Source organism: Amblyraja radiata, chromosome 2 (genome assembly GCF_010909765.2).
Source record: "Amblyraja radiata isolate CabotCenter1 chromosome 2, sAmbRad1.1.pri, whole genome shotgun sequence".
Taxonomy (NCBI): domain Eukaryota; kingdom Metazoa; phylum Chordata; class Chondrichthyes; order Rajiformes; family Rajidae; genus Amblyraja; species Amblyraja radiata.
Genome location: NC_045957.1, coordinates 52,479,286 through 52,504,545, shown reverse-complemented (window position 1 = coordinate 52,504,545; position 25,260 = coordinate 52,479,286). Strand labels below are relative to the sequence as shown.

General features: G+C 45.8%; 1 protein-coding gene across 6 annotated transcripts in view; it reads right to left on the bottom strand.

The window, feature by feature from the left end:
• The window catches only part of stk31 (serine/threonine kinase 31), a 111,452-nt gene that overhangs the window by 48,805 nt on the left and 37,387 nt on the right, over positions 1-25,260 (bottom strand). For all 6 annotated transcript variants that reach the window (XM_033046484.1, XM_033046467.1, XM_033046493.1 and 3 more), the window contains 4 exons: positions 14,159-14,544; positions 12,290-12,467; positions 11,017-11,141; positions 2,518-2,677 (listed from right to left, as the gene is read on the bottom strand). In XM_033046484.1, the coding sequence (XP_032902375.1) occupies positions 2,518-2,677; positions 11,017-11,141; positions 12,290-12,467; positions 14,159-14,544 (849 nt within the window). The remainder of the gene's footprint in view (positions 1-2,517; positions 2,678-11,016; positions 11,142-12,289; positions 12,468-14,158; positions 14,545-25,260) is intronic.

Sequence of the window (25,260 nt, the reverse complement as noted above, 5' to 3'; positions counted from 1 at the left end):
CGCAAGCTTTCTTTTCATGCTCTTTTTTCCCCCTCTTAATTAACCCCTTTGTCCTCCTCTGTTGAGTTCTAAATTTCTCCCAGTCCTCTGGTTTGCTGCCACTTCTGGCCAATTTATATGCCTCTGCCTTGGCTTTAACACTATCCTTCTTCCCTCGTCAGCCACGGTTGAGCCGCCTTCCAAGTTTTATTTTTTCGCCAGGCAGGGATGAACAATTTTTGGAGTTCATCCATGTGCTCTATAAATCTTCGCCATTGCATCTCCATTGTCAACCCTTTAAGTATAATTTGCCAGTCTATCCTAGCCAATTCCCGTCTCATGCTTTCAAAGTCTCCTTTATTCAAGTTCAGGAACCTAGTCTCTGAATTAACCGAGTCACTCTCCATCCTAATGCAGAATTCCACCATATTATGGTCACTGTTGCCCAAGGGGCCTTGCACAACAAGATCGCTTACTAATTCTTCCTCATTACACAATACCCAATCTAGGATGGCCTGCCCTCTAGTCTAGTCCACAACGGGATTTGAAAAAGAAAGAGCTGTTTGAAGCCCGAACGCCGATATATTCATCAAACACAAGGTATACATGAGTGGTACTTGGGTGTAAACCACATCCCAGATGCCAGAGGATCGAATCGGCTTGAAACTATATCAGTGGAAAGATGTGTAGGAAGGAATTGCAGATAGACACAAAATGCTGGATAAACAAGGAACTGTCGAAACAATAAATGCTGGATAAACAAGGAACTGCAGGTGCTGCTTTAAACTAAAGATAGACAAAAAAAGCGGCAGTAACTTAGCGGATCAGACAGCATCCCTGGATAAAGGAATAGGTGACTTCTCGGGTCGAGACCCTTCTTCAGACAGAGAGTTAGGGGGAAAGGGAAACGAGAGACACTATACTTATTTTTCTGAACTACAGATTTATTTGCCTCTCATCTACCTCCTGTGTGTCTACTGTTTCCTGGGCCTTCTCATCAACCTCCTGCATGAATGTAAAATTTTGCAAGATGCAATGGATTGTAACAGCCTAATCTTTTAGTTGTTCTGCAGCCAACATATTTATCTAAGGAATAAATCCACATAACTGTGTAAGAAGGAACTGCAGATGCTGGTTTAAACCGAAGATAGACACAAAAAGCTGGAGTAACTCAGGCCGCATTTCTGGAGAGAAGGAATGGGTGACGTTTCGGGTCGAGACCCTTCCTCAGACTGGTTAGGGATAAGGGAAACGAGAGATATAGACGGTGATGTGGAGAGATAAAGAATAATGAATGATTGATATGCAAAAAAAGTGACGGATAAAGGAAACGGGCTATTGTAAGCTGTTTGTTGGGTGAAAATGAGAAGCTAGTGCGACTTGGGTGGGGGAGGGATAGAGAGAGAGGGGGTATGTCGGGGCAATATAAACTAATGGAAATCACGCGGGCTGAACAAAGGTGCTCCGTGAAACAATCGCCTATTCTTTAGGGAACGGGGGTACCCCTCTCCCATCATAGATGAGGCCCTCACTCGTGTCTTCTCAGTACCCCGCAGCTCCCCCTCCCCCGAGTCGTAATAGAGACAGAGTCCCCCTAGTCCTTACCTTCCACCCCACCAGCCGACGCATACAACACATAATCCTCCAAAATTTCCGCTACCTCCAACGAGATCCCACCACTAACCACATTTTCCCCATCTCCACCCCTTTCCGCCTTCCGCAGAGACTGTTCCCTTCACAACTCCCAGGTAAACATCCCTTCCCACCCAAAACACCCCCTCCCCAGGTACCTTCCCCAGCAACCGCAGAAGATGTAACACCTATCGCTATACCTCTTCCCTCCACTGTCCAAGGACCCCGAGAGTCCTTTCAGGTTAGCCAGAGGTTCACATGCACCTCCTCCAACTTCAATTACTCTATCCGTTGTTCAAGATGTGGACTCTTATACATCGATGAGACCAAACACAGACTGGGCGATCGGTTCGCAGAACACCTTCACTCAGCTCACGTGAACCATCTTGATCTCCCGATTACTTTAATTCTCCTTCCCATTCCTTTCTGTCCTCGGTCTCCTCCTATGTCTCTAAATACACAGAACTATTGGTTTGACATTTCCACCATGTGTTCAGCAGTTCAAAGCAGACAGTTTATATGTGTTTTAAGATGATCTGTAACCATGTCTCCCACAGCTATCTATTCATTTATATAATCTGCATAATGCAGGCATAATGGATTTCAGAATATTACATTTGTCATGACTATTTGCAGAAGAAGGGGAAGAGCAACAGATAAAGTAGGGTGGTCCAATCATTATTCCATCAGGGCTTGTGTTCTAAAATGAATGTTTACATACATAATTCAGGACACTACTGATGATTATGCCAACAATATACTTATTTTTCTGAACTACAGATTTACTGAGATTATTAAACAAGAAAAGTGTCTATTTGCAGATTAATTCAAATTGCTATAATAATTAATCAGCATACTCTACCAAAGTTATACTCCGAGCTAGCAAAATAAATTAGTCCAACACACCAATGATTTGCATTTTCTAAGTGCTTCCTGGGCCAAGTCGTATTCATTCCAAATATTTTCGAGACTCTTCATTGACTGTGGCGTTTGAAGAGATCCCTCAGTTATAACTTTCATTGCATCAGAAAGGTCATCTCCGAAACGATTCTCATTCAACTCACTCCTGCAAGATCAAACAACAAAACGGTGTGCTCTAACTTAAGAGCTTTATGAGGCTCTCCAAGTAGTACATTTCACATACTTTTTGTACGATGAAAATTCAATATTAATGTTTAAACCGAGTACAACAGGTATGTTTACTGAAACTTCATAACTTTTAAGACAAAGTAAAATTGGTCTATACTTGTTTCATGACTAATTTTTTCTGTTACTCTTCAACACCATGAACTAATCAATGAAGAAGCCGTTCCTGAACCTGGATGTTACAGATTTCAGGCTCCTGTATCTTCTTCCCGATGGCAACAGAGAGATGAGTGTGTGGCCAGGATGGTGTGGGTTTTTGATGATGTTGGCAGCCTTTTTGAGGCAGCGACGGCGATAGATCCCTTCGATGGTGGGGAGGTCAGAGCCGGTGATGGACTGGGCAGTGGTCACAACTTTCTGCATTCTTTTCCGTTCCTGGACGTTCAAGTTGCCGTACCAGGTGTAGCGGCAAATTATTATATCGTTCAAGAGATTACTCCCTCTAGCCACTAAAGGGACTACATGGTTAAGGAGAATGTTGTAATATGCATGTGAGCTCCCCGTGATACCTTCAAAGCTTCTTCACGGATAAATATTCATAACAGTCTTCTGATTAATAGTTTCTTTATTGTTGAAGAAAAACAATGTATACATCCACCATTATACTCCAACTCGTACACTTTAATCTTCTTCAAACTCCAGCATATCGCTTTCAACGTTAGAAAACTCCTCGTGTCTCAGTTAAACGTCACATGGTTGAAGGGTAAACCTTCCCCATATAACTCCAAAACTAAACTAAAAACTAAGCTTCTGCGCAAGAAACCCAGCACCAAACACGCCCTAGAATACGTCATAAATCCCACCCACATAATAACGGGCAGTCTAAGATTTAAAGACACATGCCATAATTTATGAAACACAAAATAAGCCAAATGGCCACTACATACCGGCTCCTAATTGTTCCGAGTATATATCGAGCCAATTATTAATAAACATCAAATGAAGGCTTAACATATATCAAAAGCAAAAAATAGCATGCACTATATATCCGCAATCAGAATTCTTCATCGACTTTTCCATCTTCACTTTCGTTTTCGTCACCTGCCTTCTCTCCATACCCCCTGATCCCTTTAGCCACAAGGGCCACATTTAACTCCCTCCTAAATATAGCCAATGAACTGGCCTCAACTACCTTCTGTGGCAGAGAGTTCCAGAGATTCACCAACAGAGATTCATGATTCCAGAGATTCACAGAGATTCACCACAACAGAGATTCATGTTTCTTCTTCAAGGCATCCGCTTCTATTGAGAAAGTGGCTAGATCAGCTTGAAACATAGAAACATAGAAATTAGGTGCAGGAGTAGGCCATTCGGCCCTTCGAGCCTGCACCGCCATTCAATATGATCATGGCTGATCATCCAACTCAGTATCCCGTTCCTGCCTTCTCTCCATACCCTCTGATCCCCTTAGCCACAAGGGCCACATCTAACTCCCTCTTAAATATAGCCAATGAACTGGCCTCGACTACCCTCTGTGGCAGAGAGTTCCAGAGATTCACCACTCTCTGTGTGAAAAAAGTTATTCTCATCTCGGTTTTAAAGGATTTCCCCCTTATCCTTAAGCTGTGACCCCTTGTCCTGGGCTTCCCCAACATCGGGAGCAATCTTCCTGCATCTAACCTGTCCAACCCCTTAAGAATTTTATAATTCGAGCAGAAACTCTTGATATCAAACTGGCTATAGAACCAGATTTATGTCCTGAACTTCATGTAGATACATTCGAGATACTATCTCATGATGTAATCTCATCTTCCATTCCAGCACCTTGTTGCATTGCACTTCCAGCTGTTGAGCGCCTAAGTTGGGGTATCATTTCAGATAACCACTCCTCCGCCTCATCCATGTAATCATTGAATATCTTCAGCTGTACTTCATTCCACTGGGTGTGTCTTTCACGTTCTTCCAGAGATGACTCATGAGTCCATCAGTGCATTATGTTTATCTTGGACATCCTGGCAGAGATTAAGTAGTTGGCACATATTAGATTCCACTTTGATTGCGTTCTTATCTGATTCCATTAGTTTCCTCTGCTTCTCAATTAATCTGGTAACCTGTTTCCATAATTCGTTTCTCTCCTTCTCGGTTTCTTTCAGGTAGACAGCCAGGGTATTATCTGCATCTTCTCGATACTTTAGCCTAGCTCTGCCACCTTGTGGTTCCTCTGGCGTGGCTCTTTCTTCTTTCGGCTCCATGAATTTAAACAGGTTTTGGCAGATTGCCTAGTCTTTAAATTGAACGAACAAAGTCTTCTATGAATTTTGCTCCAACTTTGTGTAAACATCTTTCTCTGGAATAATAACAAACTGAATATCCAGCCAACATCCCTAAACATCCACAAAATTAATAATAATAATAATTTCAAAAGGAATCTGTCTTATTTTGACTTCAAAACAATCCAAGGTCGAACATCTGGATTTCTCCAGGCAGATTGGAAAAACACTTTATTGTCTATTTTCCAAGCCAATGGCTCGCATTCTGGCTCTTCTTTACAGAAGCCGTTCTCAAAATTCAAGCTTTGCAGCTTCAATTCAAAAGGAATGTCGTTCTACTCACGTTCGTGATAATGTGTTCAGATCTTAAGATAAGTCGTGTCGCTGTCGAAAAACCTCTAGGCCATCTCTGGCTGAGAACTATTGTCTTCAGTTCCTCGTTGGAACCGACCTTCTGGCTAAAACCTCTTTCGAGATCCTAGCCTGGTCTTCTGTCCCACTCTCTGGGACTGGCTTTCACCTCCTGTCAGAGGTATCCTTCAACTTTATGTAGTGGCAGATTTTTATATCGTTCAAGAGATTACTCCCTCTAGCCACTAAGGAGACTACATGGTTAAGGGGAATGTCGTAATACGCATGTGAGCTCTCCGTGAGAACTTCAGAGCTTCTTCAGATAAATCTTTGTAACACAGTCTTCTGATTAATAGTTTCTTTATTGTTGAAGAAAAATAAGGTATACATCCGACTTTATACTCCGACTCGTACACTTTAATCTTCTTCAAACTCCAGCATATCGCCTTAAACGTTAGAAAACTCCTCGTGTCTCGGTTAAACGTCACATGGTCGAAGGAGAAAACCTTCCCCATATAACTTCAAAACTAAACTAAAAACGAAGCTTCTGCGCAAGAAACCCAGCACCAAACACGCCCTAGAATATGTCATAAATCCCACCCACATAACGGGCAGTCTAAAATTTAAAGACAAATGCCATAATTATTGACACACAAAATAAGACAAATGGCGACTACACCAAGCCACGATGCGGCCAGTCAGTATGCTCTCTAATGTGCACCTGTAGAAGTTCGAGAGAGTCCTCCTTGACATAACGACTCTCCGTAATCTTCTCAGGAAGTAGAGGCACTGGTGCCTTCTTTATAATTGCATCAGTGTGCTGGGAACAGGAAATATCTTCACGCCCAGGAATTTGAAGATTTTGACCCTTTCCACCATCGTCCTGTTGATATAAACGGGATTAAACGGGATCCTACCCCTTCCAAAGTCCACAATCAGTTCCTTAGTTTTGCTGGTGTTGAGAGCCAGGTTATTGTGCTGGCACCATTTGGTCAATCGGTCGCTCTCACTTCTATATTCTGACTCATCACCATCTGTGATTCGTCCAACAATAATGGTGCCATCGGCGAACTTGATGATGGAGTTCGCACCATGTCCGGCTACACAGTCATGAGTCTAGAGTGAGTACAGCAGGGGAGTGAACACGCAGCCTTGAGGCGCTCCCATGCTGATTGTTATCGAGGATGACATATTTCCACCAATACGGACATACTGTGGCCTGTGGATGAGGAAGTCGAGGATCCAATTGCAGGGGGATGCGCAGAGACCCAGATTTGTGAGCTTGGTAACCAGCTTGGAATGGATGATGGTATTAAATGGAGAGCTGTAGTTTATGAACAACAGCCTGACATACGAGTTTTTATTGTCCAAGTGGTCCAGAGCGGAGTGGAGAGCCAGTGAGATCCCACCGTTGACCTGTGGTGGCAAGGTACTTGTCGAGGTCGGAGTTGATATGTGCCATAATCAACCTCTCAAAGCACTTCATCAGCACAGACGTTAGTGCCACTGGTCGATAGTCATTGAGGTACTTCACCTTGGGCACCGGTATTATTGATGCCCTTTTAAAGCAGGTGGGAACCTCAGACCTAAGAAATTTGAGGTTGAAAATGTCCGCAAAAACTCCAGCCTTCTGCTCCAGACTCCAACTCAAAAACTTCCAGTTATTCTGGAACCGTCAGTATTGCCAACACTTGGTGTTAAACAGTTCTTAGAAGATATCAACTACTTCCTTCTGCCGGTGCTGATCATTTCCAAATAAACACTGATTATCATTCAGGATCAACAAGATTTTGCACAAAACTTAAAATGACTGGACAAGAGTTGGAGTAAATTGCAGATGGATTATGAATAAGTTTATGAATATGTTTATTGACCAAGTATTCACATACAAGGAATTTGCCTTGATGCTCCGTCCGCAAGTGACAACATGACATACAGTGACAGTTAGGAATGACACATAAAACATTAAACATTAATAATAAAACATTGTTGATTAAACATGTGAATTAAATAAAATACCAGAGCAAAAGGAGGCTACAGATTTTTGGTTATTGAGTAGAGCCGTGGAGAAAAGCTGTTTTTATGTCTGGCTGTGGCAGCTTTGACAATCCGGAGTCGCCTTCCAGAGGGAAGTGATTCAAAGAGTTTGTGGCCAGGGTGAGAAGGGTCAGAGATGATCTTACCCACTCGCTTCCTGGCCCTTGCAGTGTACAGTTCATCAATGGAGGAAAGGTTGCAGCCAATAACCTTCTCAGCTGATCAGACGATTCGCTGCAGCCTCCGGATGTCGTGCTTGGTGGCTGAGCCAAACCAGACCACGATGGAGAAGGTGAGGACAGACTCTATGATGGCCATGTAGAATTGGACCATCATTGCCTGTGGTAGATTGTGCTTCCTCAGCTGCCGCAGGACATCCACTGTTGTGCCTTTTTGACTGTGGAGTCGATGGTGGCCCCCCCATTTAAGATCCTTGGAGATGATGAAGATGTGACTGTGGTGTTGTTGATGGTGAGTGGGGTGAGCTGTCCTAAAGTCTACAATCAATTCCAGTGTGTTGAGCTCCAGGTTGTTGCGATGGCACCAGGATGTGTCACTTCCTATCTATAGGCAGATTCCTCCCCATCCTGGATCAGTCCAATCAGGGTTGTGTTGTCTGCAAATTTGAGAAGCTTGACAGAGGAGTCAGTGGAGGTGTAGTCATTGGTGTATAGGGAGTAGAGGAGAGGGGAGAGTACGCAGCCTCCTATGCTGAGGGTCTGAGATGTGCTTTACCAGCCTACCATGCTGCTTCCTGTCAGTCAAGCAGTAGGTGATCCACCGACAGATGGGTTCAGGCACAGTCAACTTGGAAAGTAGTAGCTCTGGCACAATGGTGTCGGATGCAGAGCTAAAATTTTACAAAATTATCTCTAAGTCCTTAGGGTTAGAAAGAACTAACACCTTTCTCAAGGTGTCTCGGCCTCTCCTCCCCCCCCCCCCCCCCCCCCCCCCCCCCCCCACCACCACCGCTGCCGCTTCCTACTTCTCTCTCAGAGTATCACAACGTTGATGAAACAGTTAAGACAAGTACATGGTTAGGGCAGGTTTGGAGGTATTTGGGACAAACACAAGTAGGTGGGACTAGTGTAGCTGAGACATGTTGGTGGTGTAGGCAAGTTGTGCTGAAGGGCCTGTTTCCACACTGTATCACCCTATGACTCGCTGAGTTACTCCAGCACTTTCATGTCCTTTTGTGTATTAACCATTATCTGCAGTTCTTTGTTTCAACTACATACCTTACTCAGTTATAGCAGAAAATTGGAAAAAGCAGACATTACTCTCCTTCCCCCTCCCTCACCCCACCCACATTAAGCATTAAGATCCAACAGTTGTGTGATTGTAGGCTTTGGGCTATAGGGAGAGTAGAGCGGCTTTAGAGATATATAATAAACTTACTGACCAGAGAAAGGAAAGGAAATAGAATTGCAAAGATAGAGAGCAGAGTATTGTTTCATTTGAAAACACAGATTATGGAACATATGAGAAACATAGAAACATAGAAATTAGGTGCAGGAGTAGGCCATTCGGCCCTTCGAGCCTGCACCGCCATTCAATATGATTATGGCTGATCATCCAACTCAGTATCCCGTACCTGCCTTCTCTCCATACCCTCTGATCCCCTTAGCCAAAAGGGCCACATCTAACTCCCTCTTAAATATAGCCAATGAACTGGCCTCGACTACCCTCTGTGGCAGAGAGTTCCAGAGATTCACCACTCTCTGTGTGAAAAAAGTTCTTCTTATCTCGGTTTTAAAGGATTTCCCCCTTATCCTTAAGCTGTGACCCCTTGTCCTGGACTTCCCCAACATCGGGAGCAATCTTCCTGCATCTAGCCTGTCCAACCCCTTAAGAATTTTATAAGTTTCTATAAGATCCCCTCTCAATCTCCTAAATTCTAGAGAGTATAAACCAAGTCTATCCAGTCTTTCTTCATAACAGTCCTGACATCCCAGGAATCAGTCTGGTGAACCTTCTTTGCACTCCCTCTATGGCAATAATGTCCTTCCTCAGATTTGGAAAACAAAACTGTACGCAATACTCCAGGTGTGGTCTCACCAAGACCCTGTACAACTGCAGTAGAACCTCCCTGCTCCTATACTCAAAAATAATGAAAACATTCAAAGGTATGCTTAGAAGCAGGGGAATAGGAATTATTCAATATGTACGTTCACTTTCAAGCTTGATTCAGCATTGTAACTTACATGTATTTTTGGGGGTCATTTTTGTCCAGAACGGGGATAAAAGAAAACATCCAAAAGGACAGAAATTCTGGTTTATCCTCCATGGGCATTTATCATGCCAAATAAAGGGCCTGTCCTACTTGGGCGACCTAATCCGCGAGTTCTGACGAGTTTGCCCTCAACTCATACTCTCAGCATGGTCGACACGAGGTCGTAGGAGGTCTTCGTAACTCTCCTTCATGCTCGAGAGTGCTCTCCGCGTACTCGAGGCCTCAGCTAGGTCGCAGCGGTTTTTTCAATATGTTAAAAAATGCCCGCGAGTAAAAAAAGGTCGCCATGGAAAAAACAATACTTTTTTTACTCGTAGGTTTAGTCATAGTAGGTCGTAGTAGGTCGGCATGTTAGTCGTAGGTAATCGAGGGTAGTCGAAGATAGTCGTAGATTGTCTTCATCATAGTCGAAGGGAGGTCGAAGGAGATCGAAGGAGATAGTCTTCACTCTCCACTATTCGATGTCCAATTTTCCCGAAGTTAGTCGTAGCTAGTCGAAGCTGGTCCTTCAACATAGTCGAAGGAGGTCGAAGGAGGTCTTCTACATAGTCGAAGGAGGTCTTCAACATGTCATTTTTTCAAACTCTTCTAAACTCGCCAATTAGGTCGCCCAAGTGGGCCAGCCTCTTAATTCTTCTGAAGAAAATATGGGTACAACAGGTCTCACAATTCGCAACATGGCATTTTATTTTCTTGTTTATGAACAGTCCAAAATAAAGGAAAATAAATTGTACCCACAACTCAAGAACTGGAAGGAATTTATGGGTATACCATTAATTATAGTCATGTTTAGTGCAATGATTTACACTGCTTAGATGGTAGACAAAAAATGCTGGAGAAACTCAGCGGGTGAGGCAGCATCTATGGAGAGAAGGAATAGGCGACATTTCGGGTCGAGATCCTTCTTCAGACTGGTGCTGCCTTACCCGCTGAGTTTCTCCAGCATTTTTTGTCCACCTTCAATATTCCCAGCATCTCCAGTTCTTTCTTATACACTGATTAGATGATCAGAAAAGATTGACATCAACGACTGTATTTTGCTCATCAATTTAGTTTAGTTTAGATACAGCACAGAAACAGGCCCTTCGGCGCACCGAATCCATGCCGACCAGCGATCCCCACACTATCCTACACACACTCGGGACAATTTACAATTATACTAAACCAATGAACCTATAAACCTGTATGTCTTTAGTGTGGGAGGAAACCGGAGATCTCAGAAAAAAACCAAGTAGGTCACAGGGAGAATGTACAAACTCCATACAGACAGCACCCGTTGACAGGATCAAACCTGGATCTCTGGCGCTGTAAGGCAACAACTCTACCACTGCCAATCAGTATTGTCAACACTGATACACAAACATTACATGAAATTGGGGGATTATTAAAAATTAATCAAAAATGCTGCTATGCAAGGTAATGTCTTACCTAAACTGTTTGAGTTTCTCAATCTTCTCTGCCAAACACCCGAGCTTTGTTTCAACAGCATGCTTCAGATCATCTGTGAATTTCAATTCTGCCTTTTGATGCTGTTTTAATTCTTCCTCCATTTTCTAAATAAAAATCAATGAGAATTAGAACTCTCTATTATTGTTTCAAAATCTGTTCATTTTTTTTAAATAAAAATGAAAATTTTAAGTAAGCTCCTTCCATTTTGTACCATCTCATACCCACAATCTACATATGAAATACAACTTGTCGGTGGCATTCATTGAAGATTCGTAAGAATTGGGGGAGGAAATAGAGTACAAGAGATTGCAGATGCCGTAATGTTGAGCAAATAAAAAGTGCTAGACAAACTCAGTGGGTCAGGCAGCATCTGTGGATGAATTGACAGACAATATTCTAGGTCAGTACCCTGCTTCAAACTGAAAAGGAGTCCCTACCGAAAACATCACCTGTCCATTTCCCTCCATAGATGCTGCCTGATCTGCTGAATTCCTCCAGCAACGTGTTTTTATTTTGCACACGTAGCCCAGTCAGGCACTCAAGCCTGCTCCATCATTCAATAAGATGACGGCTTCAAAACTACTTTCCCATTGTCTCCTCTTGCAGGATAAATATCTTGGAATGTCTTCCTTGAATACACTCAACACCTCTGAATCCACAGGGTCTTTCTGCAAGAAGAAATTCTTCATCTCAATCTGAAATCGGTGATCACTTAATCTGAAAATGCACCCCTTGGATCTTGATACAACTAGAGGAAACATCCTCTCAGCACCCATTCTGTCAATTCCCCACAGTAACCTAAACTTTTCAAAAAGATCACCACTCATTCTGTCTCAAAGATAACAAATTTTGTGGAATTGGTGGCAATCCTGTTGAAAAGAGTTGAGAATTGGTTAATTGATGACAAGATTCATGTTAACAATGGATCTCAGGTAGAGAAGTTTCCAATGGTCTTGAGAAGGGATTATTGCCACGTCCTTGCTATGGGGCGCCGTCCTGTATGGTATGGCTGCCCAGCCTGCAGCTGTCCGTTTTTTCATCTCTTTTTTTTATTTTTAGTTAGTTAAAGTGTTTTTCTTCTGGAGTTCTAGTCTTTTTTATGTGGGGAGTGAGGAGGGGAAGGGGGAAACTAACCTTCCAGCCACTCTTCATTCATCCACTACCCCCAAGCCCCCACTCCCATCCTTTCCCAACACAACCTTTTCTCCTGATCCGTTCTGCAGAACAATCATTTCTATTTAAATTAGCATACTTTCAATTCCAGCTGCTGCTGCTTAAGCTGCCTTTCCAGCAACTGGCAGTTCTGGAGATAAGTGACATTTTTTGTTCTCAAGTTTTCATTTTGATCTTCCAGTAATCTTTGATCATGTTGTATCTTGATCATGTCCTGCATCTGTCCTGAACAACAGTGGGTCAGTGATTTTTTCTCCCTGAAAAGAGCAATTTAAAAGTTAACAAAGTATGTTCAGATTTCTATGCCATGTCTGGTAATTAGTTCTGCATTAAAACACCTAAATTGAAAATCAATGTTTTTAAATAAAGTACTTTTTGAAAGGGATTAACCAAATGTTTGCACTGACAAGGCAGCCAGACGTGCACTGCAGACAAAATGTGTACGAAGGAACTGCAGATGCTGATTTAAATCGAAGATAGACACAAAGAGCTGGAGTAACAAAGTCAAAGTATCCTTTATTGTCATTCAGACCTTTCGGTCTGAACAAAATTTCGTTGCCTTGCAGTCATACATATAATAAAAATAACAAAAACACACAATAAACACAAATTTAACATCCACCACAGTGAGTTCACCAGGCACCTCCTCACTGTGATGGAAGGCAAAAGTCTTAAAGTCTTTGTCTCTTCCCTTCTTGTTCTCCCTCTGCGCTGAGGCGATCCAGGCCTCAGATGTTGTGACCCCACCGGGTGATGGTAAGTAAGTCCCGCGGCTCAACCATGCTCCGCGAACGGGCCAGTTCAAACTCCGCGGCCCGGGGTGGTCGAAGCTGCTGAAGCTGCCGCCCTCCAGTCCAGCGGACGAAGCTGTTGTTGCGGGAGCTCCAGAAAAACAGGTCACCAACCTGTCACCTGCAAGCTCCCGACGATGTCGTCCACTGGGCCCGCGTCCGAGCCTCCGAAGTGGGGCCGCAGCCGCCGGAACGCCGCCACAGCCCCGTAGCCGGCCAGCCTCACCGCCGCCGGAGTGCCGCCACAGCTCCAAGTCAGGCTGGCTCCAGAACGCCGCCACAGCTCCAGGTCGGGCCGCCGCTAGAACGGCGCCACAGCTCCAAGTCAGGCCGCCGCCAGAACGCAGCCACGGCTCCAAGTCGGGCCACCGCCAGGAACGTCAGAACGCCGTCACAGCGCCGAGGCCGCCAGCTCCGCCATTAGGCCTCAGCGCAGACGGAGACGGGGGACACGACAAGAAAAATTCGCAACCCCCCCCCCCCCCGAAGGAAGAGACTAAAAAAACATGTTTCTCCCCCCCCCCCCCCCCACACACACATACACAACCTAATAAACTAAATTTAACTAACTTTAACTAAAACAGACAAAAGAAAACAACAAAAAAGAGAAGGAACGGGTGACGTTTCAGGTCAAGACCCCCCTTCAAACCTAAGGGGTCCAATGCACCCAAGGGATCTGAAGAAGGGTCTCGACCCGAAATATCACCCGTTCCTTCTCTCCAGAGATGCTGCCTGTCCCGCTGAGTTACTCCAGTTTTTTGCGTCTATCTTCGACATGCACTGCACATCATTCAACACCACTGTGCACATCCACACAGTTCAAAGCTCAGGATCTCAGACACTTCAGAAACTCGGAAGAAAAACGGTAGATTTCAAGAATCACACATTAAGCCATTGATTAAACTTCATTACAAACATTGCATCATCACTACAGAAAATATTACCTGATAGAATTTCTTAGCCTCCAAACAATAATTTAACCCATTTCCAAGAAACATTTATTTACATTTGTTAAATAATCTGGGGGATTTTTTTAAATCTCAGATGAATACTGCAATTCTGCAGCAATAAACAAATAGCATTAGTAGTTTACACATTTAATAACTTTACCTGATAATAACAGTTGCACAAACTCCAAGAAATTACAATGCACTTACAATGCATGCACAAGGGCATTTTTTCCATCCATCTTTATATCTCTGCTTCTATGTTGTATGGATTTCATTCGACCTTTTGTTTTAATTCCAAGATAATCATTTTTTGAGTCCAGAATATTCTTCACTTTCTGTGAACCATTGCTTAGTCCCTGAACCACTTCTGCTTTACTGCCATTGATCAGTGTGGCTGCAGTACTCTTTACTCTTTCAATGTTGTAGATCGGAACCACATTGTATTTTTCAGCAAACCCCTTATCAGCAACCTCCTGGCCAATGTTGAGAGCATCACTCTCAGCTTCAACAAGAAAGGTTCCATCGTGAGCTGCATCTCTGTGGCTGATTCTAATTATTTTATCATTAATTAAACTGGCCAGAAATCTTCTTCCCTGAAAAATTTCAAACAAAATATGTATTAAAACAATTATAATGAATGAACTGCACTTTTACTGCATATCCAGTATTAAGCAAAGGGTGTACAAAGTTTTGTTAAGGAAGTGAAAAAAAGCAATCTAGAAAAAATGTATATAAAATTCTCCCAAAATGGCACAAATGTACACACGTGGCTGTGTGTTGCACAAATTAATGTTCTTTCATCAAAAGAGGTGCCGTTTCTCTTCCAACTTACTCTCATTCAGTCTGAAGTCTGGTCCCGTCTCAAAATCACCTATTCATGTTCTCCAGATGCTGATGCCCGACTTTCCGAGTTACTATAGCTCGTTGTGTCCACTTTTAGGACTTTGCATGCCTCTCCCAGCCTGTTCCTCAACCTCTGGAATCGAATATTTTACCACCCTTGCCTATGTGGTGTCACATTATCTTTCAGACCACTTATTAATCCCACTATTTATTTTCTAATCTGTTTGCTGCAATTATATTATTGAAGTGCATGGTTTTTGTTAATACTCTGCTAATCTAGTGTGATTTCAACTTTCTAGATCAAATTCCATAACAATGTTGATTTTGTTTCTGCATTTGTCTCAGACCACTATGCTTCACAGTTTCTTTTCTGTCTAAGTTCCTGCATGGTTCCTTTCATAGCACTTCATCTTTTCCATCAAATTATGGTCAAAACTGAAAAAAAAGCAATGCTAAATCAATTTTGGTTAATAAATAGTCTTTCCACACAACCGCTCACTTGAGTTCTTAAACCAATTATTCTATGGAACAAATCAATATTATATCTTATGTTTTGCAACATATGAGGAATTTCATTGGCCAGGTCAGTCATACAATTAAAAGCAACAGATCACTCAAAAAAACATTTTAACAAACATCCACCACAGTGATGGAAGGCGAAATAAAGTTCAAGTCTCTTCCTTTTGTTCTTCCTCGGTCGTGGGCCTCGAGCCCCCGTTGACAGGATGATCTTGACTCCCGTAGCCGGCGATCTTCGGGCTCCCCGCGTCGAGGCGATCAATCTCCCGGATTGGGGGGATGTTAGCTCCCCCGTGCCGGGCGATCGAACCTCGAATCGGGGATGGTCGAAACTTCCGCGATGTTGGAGCTCCCGACTAGCCTCACCCGAGACTGCGAGCCCTTGATGGTAATTCCGCGGTGGTCGCGGTGGGAGCGATCCCAGGCAAGGGATCAGCGCCGATGTTAGGTCCGCGCCCCACGGTGGGGCTCACGACAATCCGAGAAGGCTTCCAGCTCCATCGATGGTAGGCAGCAGAGCCTGGAGAATGTGATCCGAAAATTGATCACATCTCCGGGAAGATAAGAGCTTGAAAAGAAGTTTCCCCCAATCCGCTCCCCCCACCCCCACCCCCACATAAAACAAACCGAAGAACATTAAAACAAACTTTTAACGCACTAAAAAATAACAAAAAGAAAGAAAATACGAACAGACTGCCGGCAGGGCAGCCATCTCCCCGGCGCCCCTGGTGGAATCATATGTGTGTGCCTTTATATTTTTGCAAAAACACTACGCGTTAACAATAAGATTTTTACATATTCTGACACATATTTCCCTTTTAAGCAGTGAACAGCTTCACTTAATATTTTATGCTTTATTTCATGACTTATTGCCGATTGAAGTTTAAAAAAAAACCTCCCCTTTTAAAACGACCATGACTCGGCTCGGCGCCCGTTTCACACACAGAATATTCCACAAGCTTCAAGTGACGTCAGGGGGAGGGCCGCATTTCCAGAACATTCCTCAAACGCTTCACCACCTCCCCAACGGTCCACCTGCTTCATTCTCACTGCTTGATGCACTCCTTGAAACTTCATTCTGACTTCGCCATCTTTAAAGACATGATCACAATCAGGTGGGATGGCACCATGGCTCAGCTCGGCTCACGTTTCACACACGTCCGCCCGCGGCCTCGCTCGGGTCCTTGAGTTCACGCCCGCCCGCGGCCTCGCTCGGGGTCCTCAGGTCCACGCCTGCCCGCAGCCTCGCTCGGGGTCCGCCCATGGCCCGGTGGGGAGGCTGCTGCTGTGGACCAAACCAGGCGACTGGGCCTGGAGCTGGAGCGAGGTCCGAGCCCGGGGCTTGGGATGGGGCCATGACCAGGACCGAGAAAGAAGCCGCAGGTGGAACCAAGGGCAATCCGGGGTCAGGGACGAGCCCGGAGATGAAGTCGGGCCCGCCCAGAGATGGTCGGAGACTGGACTGGAGCCCATGCAGCGGCCGAGTCGACGGCTGCAGTCTACAGACAGGGCAGGGCCGGGCTGAGTATGAGAACCAAGCCGAGTTCCAGGCCCTGGCAATGCTCTACGACCTGGGTAGATGCTTCGCCAGGGAATGGAAGTGAGGGGAGGAGGATGAGGGAAATGAGGAGGGAGGGGTCTCTACCCCTCTCCCTCTCTGCTCCTCTCCCTCCCTCTCTACCCCCCTCCCCCTAACTCTCTACCCCTCCCCCTCCTTCTCTACCCCCTCCCCCTCCCTCTCTGCCTCCCTCACTCTCTGCCTCCCTCCCCTACCTCTCTCTCTGCCCACTCTCCCTCTCTGCCCACCCTCCCTCTCTGCCACCCCGACTTCTGTCCCCCGCCATCTCTGCCCCCATTCCCCTTCCCTCTCTACCCCCTTCCCTCTCTAGGGAGTGGTGAGTATTGGGGCCTATGGGTGAGTGGTGGAGTATTGCATTCAGGGACCAGCCCTCCCCTGTGACGGCTGCTGCTCCTCCAGGCATGGAAGGAGGGAGAGGAGCGACAACCTCGCGATCCTGGGGAAGTGAGAAGGGAGAATGGGGGGATTGAGGGAGAGGAGGGGGTAGCGAGGGAGAGGGAGGGGAAAGTAAGGGAGGTGAGGAAGGAGAGTGGAGGAGGAGGGAGGATAGAGGGAGAGGAGAGGGGTTGGGAGGGGAGAGAAGTTATGGCGGTAGGGAGTGACTGAGGGTAGGGGAAAGGAGAGAGAGGGAGAGGTGAGGGAGGGGAGGAGGAGAGGGGAAAGGAGGAGGTGAGGAGGGTGAGTGGGGGAGGAGGGAAAATAGAGGGAGAGGAGGGGGAGGTATGGAGTGGGGAATAGTGGGAGAGAAGGGCAATGGGGGAAATGAGGATGGATAGTGGGGGGGGATAGGGGGAGGTGAGGAGTGGGGAAGGTGGAGGATAGAGGGATAGGAGGGGCGTATGGAGGGGAGAGGAGATGTAGGGAGGGAGGGAGTGACTGAGGGCAGGGGATGGAGAGGGAGGGAGAGATTGGAGGAGGGGAGCAGTAGAAGGGAAAGGAGAGGGAGGGTGAAGAGGGGGGGGAGGGAGAGCTGGGGGATGAGGGGAAATGAGCCGTGCCTGCGCAGTTGGGGGCTATGCGTGAGTGGTGGAATATTGCGTTGATGGAACAGGTTGCGTTGGGGGAACGGGTGAGTGGTGGAATATTGCATTGGGGGAGCAGACCCAATAGGTCTGCACTTAGTCTAGTTATGATTAAGTATCTACAACATTAATAGTAAATGTTACAATCTATACCATATAACCATATAACAATTACAGCACGGAAACAGGCCATCTCGGCCCTGCAAGTCCGTGCCGAACAACTTTTTTCCCATAGTCCCACCTGCCTGCACTCATACCATAACCCTCCATTCCCTTCTCATCCATATGCCTATCCAATTTATTTCTAAATGATACCAACGAACCTGCCTCCACCACTTCCACTGGAAGCTCATTCCACACCGCTACCACTCTCTGAGTAAAGAAGTTCCCCTAAACTTCTGTCCCTTAATTCTGAAGTCATGTCCTCTTGTTTGAATCTTCCCTATTCTCAAAGGGAAAAGCTTGTCCACATTTCCCCTCATCCCCCAGCACTCCCCCCCCCCCCCCCCCCCCCCCCCCCGAGGATGTAACTAGTAGCGTGGATAGGGGAGAACCAGTGGATGTGGTGTATCTGGACTTCCAGAAGGCTTTCGACAAGGTTCCACATAAGAGATTATTATACAAACTTAAAGAACACGATATTGGGGGTTCAGTATTGATGTGGATAGAGGCTGGCAAACAGGAAGCAAAGAGTAGGAGTAAACGGGTCCTTTTCAGAATTGCAGGCAGTGACTAGTGGGGTGCCGCAAGGCTCAGTGCTGGGACCCCAGCTATTTACAATATATATTAATGATTTGGACGAGTGAATTGAATGCAACATCTCCAAGTTTACGGATGACACGAAACTTGGGGGCAGTGTTAGCTGTGAGGAGGATGCTAGGAGGCTACAAGGTGACTTGGATAGGCTGGGTGAGTGGGCAAGTGCATGGCAGATGCAGTATAATGTGGATAAATGTGATGTTATCCACTTTGGTGGCAAGAACTGGAAAGTAGACTATTATCTGAATGGTGGCCGATTAGGAAAAGGGAAGATGCAACGAGACCTGGGTGTCATGGTACACCAGTCATTGAAAGGAGGCATGCAGGCGCAGCAGGCAGTGAAGAAAGCGAATGGTATGTTAGCATTCATAGCAAAAGGATTTGAGTATAGGAGCAAAGAGGTTCTACTGCAGTTGTACAGGGCCTTGGTGAGACCACACCTGGAGTATTGTGTACAGTTTTGGTCTCCAAATCTGAGGAAAGACATTCTTGCCATAGAGGTAGTACAGAGAAGGTTCACCAGACTGATTCCTGGGATGGCAAGACTTTCATATGAAGAAAGACTGGATAGACTCGGCTTGTACTCGCTAGAATTTAGAAGATTGAGGGGGGATCTTATAGAAACTTACAAAATTCTTAAGGGGTTGGACAGGCTAGATGCAGGAAGATTGTTCCCGATGTTGGGGAAGTCCAGAACACGGGATCACAGTTTAAGGATAAGGGGAAAGTCTTTTAGGACCGAGATGAGAAAAACATTTTTCTCACAGAGAGTGGTGAATCTGTGGAATTTTCTGCCACAGAAGGTAGTTGAGGCCAGTTCATGGGCTATATTTAAGAGGGAGTTAAGGGCCTATCCCACGAGCATGCGACTCCATGCGGCAAGCGCGACCTAACGTGGTCGCTTGAGCCGTACGGCCTCGCGGGGCCGGTCCCACTTCGATTGCCGGAGCCGTATGGAGTTGTGCGGAGCTGGTCCCGACATCGCGCGGGGCTCCGAAAACTGACCATGTTCAGAAATTCCGCGCGGCAACGGCATGCCGGCCCGCAGCCGCCTCAATGACGTACGTCACGCGCAAACTTCCGGCGGACATCGCTCGAACTTCACGTCACCCACTCGACCTCCGCGTGGCCCCCGCTTCCGGTTGGGTCGCGCTCGCCGCATGCAGGCGCATGCTGGTGGGACCGGCCCTGTACGGGGATCACTCGACCTCCGCGCGGCCCCCAGCTTCCGGTTTGGTCGCACTTGCCGCATGCAGGTCGCATGCTCGTGGGACAGGCCCTTTAGATGTGGCCCTTGGGGCTAAAGGGATCAGGGGGTATGGAGAGAAGGCAGGTACAGTATACCGAGTTGGATGATCAGCCATGATCATATTGAATGGCGGTGCAGGCTCGAAGGGCCGAATGGCCTACTCCTGTACCTATTTTCTATGTCTATGTTTTCTATAACCACAGCCGTTTCTATTCACATTTCTCCAGTTTTTAAACAAGGGTTCAATCTATCCTTTTCACCTAGTTTTCTGCAATATACAAGGGTTTACCTACTTCTCTCATATCTCTCAACCCCATTGAAATGGTACGACCATCGACTGATTACAAAAATAACTCCAGGTTGATCATAAATTAAATAGCAGTGTTGGACAAAAGCAGATCATCAATATTTATGAAAAGTTCGAAGGTCCTGTGGAAAAAGCTTCACAATATTAATCTCAGGATACAATTAAAAATAATAATCTCCATCTCAAATTTCCAATACAACAACATGCAGTTCTCTGCAATCAACCACGGATTCTTGCACATATCCTTATTTCTTAGTCTCCCACATTCCCAACGACCATTATCCATAGCGTGGAGATGCGAGAAACTGCAGATTCCAAAATCTTGAGGGGGAAAAAGGGCTGAAGGGAATCAGCTGGTCAGGCAGAATCTACAAAAGGAATGGTCAGATCATGTTTTGGGATGGGATTTTTCTGCAGATAAACTATTATGAATAGCTTGGTTACACTCACTGCCAAGTTATTTTTTTATAAATATTCTGCAAAAGGAACAAAAGAGGAAGGGCAGCATGACAGCTAGGTAGGGCAAAGCTATGCACACAGCGAGAGGAAGGAGAGCTGAAAGAAAATAAGGATGAACTGGACAAAGAACAGTGGAGAGGGAAGAGCATATTGGAAGAGGGGCATGTTAAGTATTGCAATGTATTGTCCAACCAGTTTCTTTGAATGCCAGTTCAAATTCTTTGTCTTTTTTTTTTTAAACCATTAATGCTTCAAAAAAAAGTATTGCCCGATTTGCCAATCTATTAATAATGCACGTTAATGGGAATTAATTGACGACCTTCATTTTACATCATTCACACAGACTTGTACAGCGACGCCCTCTGCAGTCTGTCTTTCCAACATCATGAGTAACATCCCTCTCTCTATACATTTAAATTCCAGACATTGCTGAACCGTGAAATTAACAGAAATGATGCGGAAAATATTTCGCAGTGTGTGACTTGGTGTGGAATGTTTCAGTGATGAGGAGACTCAATGTGTTTTCCTTGGAGCAGAGGAGGACAATGGGTGATCAGATAAAGATATACAAAATTATGAGAAGCATAGATGTGATGGAAATTGAGAAACTTTCCCCCATACAGGGATGTCCGAACCACAATGCATAGGTTTAAAATAGGAGTCTGAGAGATAGGGGAAATCAAAGGGTGGTTGCAATCTGGAATGCATAATGTGAGGAGCTAGTGGAGGCAGGTAATTTCACAACATTTAAAAGGTATCTCGACAGCCACTCGAGTCATCAAAGGAAGGATGGCCACGGATCATTTGCTGAAGAGCCAAAAAACACACCACACCCACCCCCCCCCCCCACCCCCACACACACACAGCCAAACAAACCGAAACAAACCGCAAAAACAGGACAAAAGAAAACAAAAAACAGAAAAGACAAACGGACTGCTTAAGCTTAGGGCCTCGAGATCTAGGGGGCCCTACTCACCCCGCTGCCTCACCGGACCCGTCGAATCTCGCCGCCCCACCGACCATCCGCCCACCGAGACCTCCTACTCTTTGCCCGCTGACCCTGGCCACTCCACCGCCCTCCAGCAGCCCGCAGCCGTCGCCTTACCTGCAGCCTGGACTCAGCACCGGGCCTGAATGTTTCCACGCTGCAGACTCCCACTCCCCCGGGTTTGACTGCACTGGGACCTAGTGCTAGTCCCCCAACCCTGTTAATCTCAGTGGCTGTTCCACTGGATCTTCCCCGTTCCCCTCAAACCATGTGACCCCAGCTCTTCCCCACCCACACTACAGCCCTCATACCCCACTACCCACTGACCACCCACCACCCCTCCACGAGACATCGCCTTGGCCTCAGTCCACTCACCTGCCTTCCTCCAGCCCCAACCCCAATCCCTGCCATGTGTTCACCATCCACCCTGACCTCCCCCTCTCTGATACCGAACGGTCTGTTCTCAGCAGTGGTCTCACCTCCGTCCCCACCTCAATGAGTTCCGCGCCCGCCGCGATTTGGAGCTCTTCTTCCGTCGCCTCCGCATCACACCGTTCTTCCATTGATGATCCCTTTTCCCGTCTCCAACGGACCCCCTCCTCTTGGACCCCCCCTCATGGCCATTGGTACAATGAAATTTGGGGGTCACCATCCGACGTCGGAACGGGAGAACATTCTCAGAATCCGCCACTTCCAACCGGAGACCGCGGCTCCCGAAGTCCACAGGCTGAGCTGGGTGGAGATTCACACTGGTGGTCCTCGGCAAAGGGATCCCAGGGCTCCGCGATATTGAAATCAGCGCGGCCCGAGGCTGGAAGCTCTGCAAACCACAGCTCCATGATGTTGAAGCAGCAGACCCAACACTCCAGAGCTTAAAACAGCGATCCAGGTAAAGCATCGCTCGCTCCGCGGTGAATCCAATATGTATTTTAAAACCAACTGTTTAATGACAACATATAGTAGGATCTAAAAGTGTCACACTGTCACTGTCGGGTAGTCATGGTCCTCTAGTCGTGGGGGTGGGGGATTGGGAGGGGGGGCCTCACAAGTGAAATTGCTTAGGGCCTCTCTTCATCTAAATCCGGCCCTGCTGGTGGCACATCACAAGCACAACAAAACACTCAGAAACAAAGTACACAATTACAGACTTTAATAACTTTAAAAAAATTGTATAGCTCGCATTTTTATTTCTATTCTGTAAGTTAAGTCACAAAAAAATTGGTGAACAGTATCTTGGCCTCAGCATCAAGTCGTTTGCAACCATTGGTGACAAGATTACAGCCCGAAGGCAGGATCAGGACAAAGTGCTCACTGCTGATGCTGAATCTGAACTGAGAAAGAACATGACTATCAAGGGTTTCCTGTTATATGCTACAAAAAAAGCAGGTTTTAAATTGGAATAATATGAAGAACATGTGTAAGAAAGATTTGCTATTGAGGGAGTGCAGCGTAGGTTTACAAGGTTGATTCCTGGGATGGCTGGACTGTCATATGTTGATAGAATGGAGCGGCTGGGCTTGTATACTGGAATTTAGAAGGATAAGAATGAATGAATAAGTTTATTGGGCAAGTATTCACATACATGGAATTTGCCTTGGTGCTCCGCCCAAGTGACAACAAGACATACAGTGACAGTTAAGAAGGGTACATAAAACATTAAACATTTATAATAAAACATTATTGATTAAATTATGCTTAAATTGATTAAATAATAAGAGGGGATCTTATTGAAACATATAAGATTATTAAGGAATTGGACACGCTAGAGGCAGGAAACATGTTTCCGATGTTAGGGGAATAAGGAGTAGGCCATTTAGAACGGAGATGAGGAATAACCTTTTCACCCAGAGAGTTGTCAATCTGTGGAATTCTCTGCCTCAGAAGGCAGTGGAGGCCAATTCTCTGGATGCTTTCCAGAGAGAGTTAGATAGAGATCTTAAAGATAGCGGAGTCAGGGGATATGGCGAGAAGGCAGGAACGGGTTACTGATTGTGGATGATCAGCCATGATCATATTGAATGGCAGTGCTGGCTCGAAGGGCCGAATGGCCTACTCCTGCACCTATTGTCTATTGTCTAACTGCAGATGCTGGTTTAAACTGAAAATAGACACATAAAGCTGGAGTAACTCAAAGGGACAGGCAGCATCTCTGGAGAGAAGGAATGGGTGACGTTTCTGGTCCAGATATCGGCGTAGCATCACTCCCTGACGAGCTCAATGCGTTCTACTCACGCTTTGATGGGGAGAACACTGATGTGCCTTCTCCAGCCCCCATTCGCTGTGATGGTATTTCAGTCACAGTCACAGAGGTCGGCGTCAGAAAATCCTTCAGAGGGGTGAACCCTCGAAAAGTGCCTGAACCTGATGGTATACCCGGCCGTGTTCTAAAAACTTGTGAGGACCAACTGGCTGGAGTTTTTAAGGACATTTTCAACCTCTCATTTCTGAGGACCGAGGTTCCCACCTGCTTTAAAAGGGCATCAATAATACCGGTGCCCAAGAAGAGCAAGGTGACGTGCCTCAACGACTATCGACCAGTGGCACTAACGTCGGTGGCGATGAAGTGCTTCGAGAGGTTGATCATGGTGCAAATCAACTCCTACCTCGAGAAAAACCTGGACCCACTGCAGTTCGCTTACCGCCACAACAGATGCGATCTCGATGGCTCTCCACTCCGCTCTGGACCACTTGGACAACAAAAACTCATATGTCAGGCTGTTATTCATTGATTACAGCTCGACATTTAATACAATCATCCCCTCCAAGCTGGTTACCAAACTATCAAAATTGGGTCTCTGCGCATCCCTCTTCAATTGGATCATCGACCTCCTCATTCACAGACCACAGACTGTTCAAATTGGTGAAAAAGTGTCAGCCTCGATAACAATCAGCACGGGAGCACCTCAAGACTGCGTGCTCAGCCCCCTGTTGTACTCACTCAGGGCTCTCACTTAACTTTTTTTCCCTGTTGCCAGCCGGGCAACCTCAGCAGCTTTAGGTCAGCAGCTTAGGGTGCCAAATGACAGTTTAGGTGGTCATTTAAGACGGCTTGCATGACGCGTGCGATAATGTGCTCGGACAAAGTGTGTAGTTACCAGTCGGAATTATGGTCAATATTATTTCACATATTATTTCTGCTTCAAATAAAGTCACAAACTAAACATATTCACCAATCAAGACATGATATATACCACAATGATATGCAGCAAAATTACAATACAGTATCTCATCTCTTTTTACACGTTGCAATGAATGCAATTTCTATTATTTCATTCCACTTCCAAACAAAAATCTGTTGGATTATTCAGCGTATGATCAACCTCGGTGAGACCAAGCGCAGGCTTGGCGATCGCTTCGCACAACACCTCCACTCAGTTTGCAATAACCAACCTGATCTCCCGGTGGCTCAGCACTTCAATTCCACCTCCCATTCCGAATCCGACCTTTCTGTCCTGGGCCTACACCATGGCCAGAGTGAAGCCCACCGCAAATTGGAGGAACAGCACCTCATATTTTGCTTGGGTAGTTTACACCCCAGCGGTATGAACATTGGCTTCTCCAATTTCAGGTAGTACTTGCTTTCT